The sequence below is a fragment of the Lipotes vexillifer genome, unplaced genomic scaffold (genome assembly GCF_000442215.2).
Source record: "Lipotes vexillifer unplaced genomic scaffold, Lipotes_vexillifer_v1.1 scaffold135, whole genome shotgun sequence".
Classification (NCBI taxonomy): domain Eukaryota; kingdom Metazoa; phylum Chordata; class Mammalia; order Artiodactyla; family Lipotidae; genus Lipotes; species Lipotes vexillifer.
This window is the reverse complement of record NW_006774574.1, coordinates 1900745-1906307: the sequence shown is the minus strand read 5'-3', so window position 1 is coordinate 1906307 and position 5563 is coordinate 1900745. Positions and strand designations below refer to the sequence as shown.

General features: G+C 38.2%; 1 protein-coding gene across 1 annotated transcript; it reads right to left on the bottom strand.

Moving 5' to 3' along the window:
- Positions 1 to 3668: 3668 nt before the first annotated feature.
- LOC103078619 (SH3 domain-binding glutamic acid-rich-like protein 2) lies at positions 3669 to 4022 on the bottom strand. The gene has a single exon (XM_007449381.1). The coding sequence runs from the start codon at positions 3990 to 3992 to the stop codon at positions 3669 to 3671; it is 324 nt and encodes a 107-aa protein (XP_007449443.1). The 5' UTR covers positions 3993 to 4022.
- Between the last annotated feature and the right edge of the window lie 1541 nt (positions 4023 to 5563).

The window sequence follows — 5563 nt, the reverse complement described above, 5'->3', positions numbered from 1 at the left end:
GGGGACATTTGCTCAGGAGCCACAAGGATCACAGCCTACTAATTCCATGTTTCCCACAAGAATGACAAATTGTTTTTCATTGCCTTCAGGGCATTCAGGGGCCATGGAGAATATGTAGGGGCCCTGAAGACTCTCAAAACTATTCACAAAGAGTATTGTTTCTCAAATTTGCATAATATGACACTGCCTCTAAGATGACCCCCAATCACCCTTGCCTCCTGGTATTCACACCCTTGTGTGGTCCGTCCCACAGTGAATCAGGTCTCTATCAGCTCTTAACTACAAATGGTAAATAGCATTTTTTTATGTTACAATAATTTTGCTACTAGATCCAGAAATTTTTAGCAACAAATTTAAAACATTATTTTGTGAATAGGCATAATTAACCTATAAGCCTCATAGCAGCAGCTTTTATTTAAGCAAATAAGTTTTGAAAATGAGACAATATTTATAAAGCAAGGACGGCAGCTGCTAAGTCAACAATTATATGGAGGTATCAACTGATGTGTTTCTGTTCACAAAGGCTATCTTGAAGTGAGGTCAGGATATTTTTCCATGGAACAAAATATTGCAGTCCAAGAATAATGGCATATCCATGTTGTTTTCTGAAATGCCACATTTCCACATTCTTTTCCTTCATTATTGCTCAATTTTCTCATTCTTTTTATTTTTCCTGGAATTTATTCCTCTTTAATGCTGAATATAAAATCTGAGATTTCACCAATGCCTTTAGAGACAAATGCATACAAACCGAAATCTAAAAAGAATAATTTTGCAGATCAAAATGGGCTCTGACACTTTAGAAAAGATGTTAAATGAAAAGCGTTTCTAGAAAAAGCAAAACCCTATACAGCAAAATCAGATTAAAAACAAAACAAAACAAAACAAATCAGAAAGAGGCTTTGGTACCTTTCAACAACAGAGGACAAAAGTAAGTTTAGTTCATTATTAAATTCATGTAATATAAAAACATCTATGTGGAAGTATTGAATAAATCTATAAAACAGAAACAAATCTAAAATATATTAGAACCTGAGAGAAAAAAAAATCTTCCTTTTCTCCCCTTTGATTTTAATAGAATACCAGAATCTGGAAAAACAAGTACTTGCCCAACTAAATTTTCTTCTGGTCTGCATATACCTAGCAGGATGGCACTCTGTATTTTATCTCATTTTAAAATGGCATCATTTGCTTTTTAGCAGCACATTTTCTTTGCCCCAACAAGCCTACTACAGGAAATAAAATTTCTGTCTTAAAATGCTTTTGATATTACATCTATGTCTGCAATTCCCATCCACTTCTTTCCTAGATTTTTAAGACTGTGAATCTCCAGATCTAAAGGTAGCTAGTTAAAGAAGGGATGAAGAAAACCATTACATGTTTGGAATTCAGCTGGTAAAACACAAGTAAGGACACAGTATTCTCTGAACACAGTGTGGTCCCAGAGGGTAATACCTTAGGACTCTTCAGAGCCTGGGTACTGAGGGAAATGCCACACAATGTGCTTCTAGCTTGCTTATAACAAGTACAATCCCAGTTGAAACTGGTCTCTCCTATTTCTTTGCTGCTCCAAAAAAAGAAAAAAAAAAAAAGAAAAAGAAAATGTGGGGTGAGGTAGATGATCTGTAACTGTGGTAAATAATTTAGCACTCCTATTCATCTAGTTTGTTTAGGACAACCATACTGGGCCTACTACAACCAGAGTAATTCAGAAGTTTTCAGACAAACAATTCTGAGTAGCTTTCTTGGTCTAGCAAGTATTGTATTGATCCTACAACCCCAAGACTCAGTCTTACCAAGTTGCTTCTTGGTACTCACTGGCAAGAGTAGACAAAATGTAAGTTAGACCATTGCAACATTAACTTTTTAAAAATTGCTGTATCTTAAGAAATTCTAAGTCTTCTTAGACTTTAACACAATATCCAGTTCAAAAAAAATTTCCTGGATAGTCCCTGGGATTTATAAAGTGGAATTTGACCTGGATCGTATTTAATGCCAACTAAGCAGTTATAGCCATGATTTTACAGCAGCTTTCCTTGGGGAGAAAATTGTGGATTATGTATCTGTTCCAGTCACATAGGAATCAGTGGCACGCTTTTCTTCTGGTTGTAGTCCTGAGATGCAAATCTCAGGCTGGGATGTCAGCTTTAGCATTCAACAAGTTCTTTAGAATAGGAGGGAGAGAGAACACAGGTGACAGGGCCTAAATTCTTCTGTTCTTTCCATTTCTTACAAACTTCCTGCTCAGAATCTAAAGGGCAGGTTCACCATCAGGATGCTGAGAATAGCAGAATATCTTAGGCAACCCTCTGAATTTATTCTATTCAAGGCTACTCCCAAGTTTGGCAACTAAAAACTCTAAAAATGTGAGCAGGGACAAGGATGCAGAAAAGAAGCCTTTGCCCTAATGAAGTCTACAGGTTCGGTGTTCATCAGCAACCACTCCAAAGGAAGGAGAGATATCACACGCCAAGTACAATTCAGAGTGAGTCTCTGACAGCCCCTTTCTTGTATGTACTCTGTTCTGAAATATCACTGGTGTTCATATATGGAATGAAAACACGTATCTACGTTACTCTGAAAATCCGGGACTGTGCATTGGCCAGAGATATGAGCTGGCAGAGTCAGAGGACCAATGAAAAGTAACACAGGAAAAAAAATTAAATTGTACAGCAATATTAGTATCTTTTAATTTGCCTCATCAAGGGTTCACAAAATATATCTAACCGAGATCTTCCTTTCTCAAAAAATACGATCCCTTCGCAAAATATATAAGCAGCTATTAGTTAGGGGAGCTGCGTTTAAAAATATATATGCACTTATGCATAAATAAGTTGCTAAAGTTGCTATAGCTGAAGTTCTTTCAGGTACGAATCAGATTATGTCCCTATAAATTAACTGTCAGTGCACCTCTTTAAATATATCTTTTAAGCAATCTTACACATTAGGTGAAACTTTTCCTTTGTAAGTGATAAAGAAGCATGTATTTTTTAAAACAGCAATTCTTTTCATCCCTGTCACTCGGTTCTGATCACACACTGCTGCAACAGTGATTTCTGGAAACGTCTGTAGAGGCTTGGAGGATTTATGGGGGTAAGAATTTCCATTACCAAAAGGAGGCTAGAACATCTAACTTTTTCTTCAGTATGACAAGCACTGGAATAGTGATGTTTGTGAATCTGCAGCAAAGATCTTTAGCCCTTTGTCAACCAACATCGCTTTTTTTCTTTCTGATCAAAATATTCTAATAACCTGGCAGACTAATTTCAAGGATACCACCTTGGCAGCCTGAAGAGAAGCAGGTCTCAGCAATCCTGGCATCAACTACAACCCAGGACAGATCCAGTACTTTCTCTCTGATGGTGCCACTCGCTTATCACTCATTCAGGAAGCACACCTGTAACAGGTGACAGTACCTCCTCCGGGTGAGTGAGGCAACTGCAGGCAATTCTGAAAACAAGAAAAAACCCCACCATGGTCCTGATTTGGTTTAAAGCACTCATGCAATCCCATTAGACCCATGTCTTCCCCAAACACCTTTTCCATAGCAAGCAAAGTTACTGATAATGCATGTGGCTTCTGTCACAGTGATGCATTAGGTAAGCAGGTGTGTGCTGAGTACCAGGGGCGCTCCAAAATGCATCTCTGTCCTCTTCCACTTGTCTTCGCTAAGGTTCTTCCTTTGATGCCAACTGTGATTTCAGGCCTAAGAATGAAAAGACTGTGTTGCTTTCCTTGGATTCAAAGAAACTGTCATAATCTTCACAATATCGGTCACGATTAAATATCTGAGGTGGCAGAGGGTTGCCCTGAACAGGCCCCTTCTCCGGGGGGATGTTCTTGTACATCCACTGCCTCTGCTCTTCTGACATCATGATGTCCACCTCCTCAGACTTCATCTTGTTGGCTTCCAGAAATCTAACCACATCCTGCTGCTTCTTCTTTATCGTCACGAAGCCCGAGGAGGAGGAGGTGAACACGTGGACGACCATCCTCTCACCAGGCACAGCGCTCTGGTCTCCCGGTCTGCAGATCAATTTTCTCAGTCTTAAACAAAGTTTAGAGTGGAAAAGGGAACATAAAATAATGGAAACAAAGGATACCAAGAGGCGTAAAGTCTCATCCTTTCACCACCCATTGTTACTAATCTTAAAATTTATCAAAATTCACTTTGTAAGTAGCAGTAGAGTATATCATAACCTATATTGCTTAATATTTCCCCCAGTCAAATACAGTTTTCTTAAATGGCAAAAAAATACTAGGTTAATTTTTAATAACTTAGCATAATATATACTTGTTGAGAACATAGTATATATAAGGGGTTGTAGATAAACAGTGTTGACCCAAACTGCTCTCAATGTGATTATCATCTTATTAAGAGGTCCCAAATAACTACAGGCAAAGCAAAAATGAAAGGAGTCACGTAAGAGATATAAGGAGTTTTAATGAGGGAAAACTCACTTTAGGTTGGAGGGATCGGGACCCTACATGGTACAGGGGACAGTATTGGCTGAGTAGATGGCGAACAGAATGAGCAAACCTAGAAAAAAGTCAGGAATCAAGAATTATTTGTTCATTCAACAAGGTGAGACATGGAAGTGGCTTGGATTAAAATGGCAGAGGTGAGGCTCTGACTCAGGAAAGACTGATTGCGGAGGCTGAAGAATTGGCTGATTATTAAGATGTGAGGTGTGAGAGATGAGGAAAAGTTAAGTTTGATTGCAATTACAATGTAGTGCAGATGAAACCCAAAGAACAAATGCTATGATAGAAAGAAAAGACCAGAAGTATGATTTGTATCAGCTCTGTAGGTCCCTGAATACCTTGACTATCCTCTTTTAGCTTCAACTAAAAAAGATATTCACAGTTGAGTTTACTGGGAAGGACTCTGTAGAGATGACCTTAATGACAACCAGAACCCTGGACACAAACAATGTCAGGAATAAATTAGTCTCTGCATCCTCTCTTTGTTTGACTCTTTATGGGCTTTATTCTCTAGGACAGCTTATCCATATGGCAGGAAGTTTCAAGCTCACAGCCTTGCAATACTGAGATCAAAGGGGAAAGAAGAACATTTCCTCAGCTCTTATTTGAAAAATTCAGGGAAGGACACTGAGTGGTCACATGACTATACCTGAACCATTTACTATAAACTGTTGTGAATCATATATTCATCCCTCTGGGCAATGAGCAGCCCACATTCCTCTACAGAAGCACCCACCTAGTGTGAGTGGGCATTTTCCAGAAGAATGGAACAGAGGGCGAGGCGGGCAAAATATTAACTCTTAAACTTAAGTGAGACTTAAGCCTGAAATACTTTATATATATGCAAATAATATATGATATATAAGTGCATTATATATATGTTATACAGTACATTATATACATGGTATATATAATTTATACATAATGTATTTAAGCCTGTTATTGTTTTTACTCCTTCCATCTAAAGATAATCCCTCTAGCAGATTACAATTTTGCTCATTCACTTGAGGATATTGCTCTACCAATTCTCTCCGTCATCAATTTTCTCCTCTCTATGGGATCTTTCTCATCAGCACTA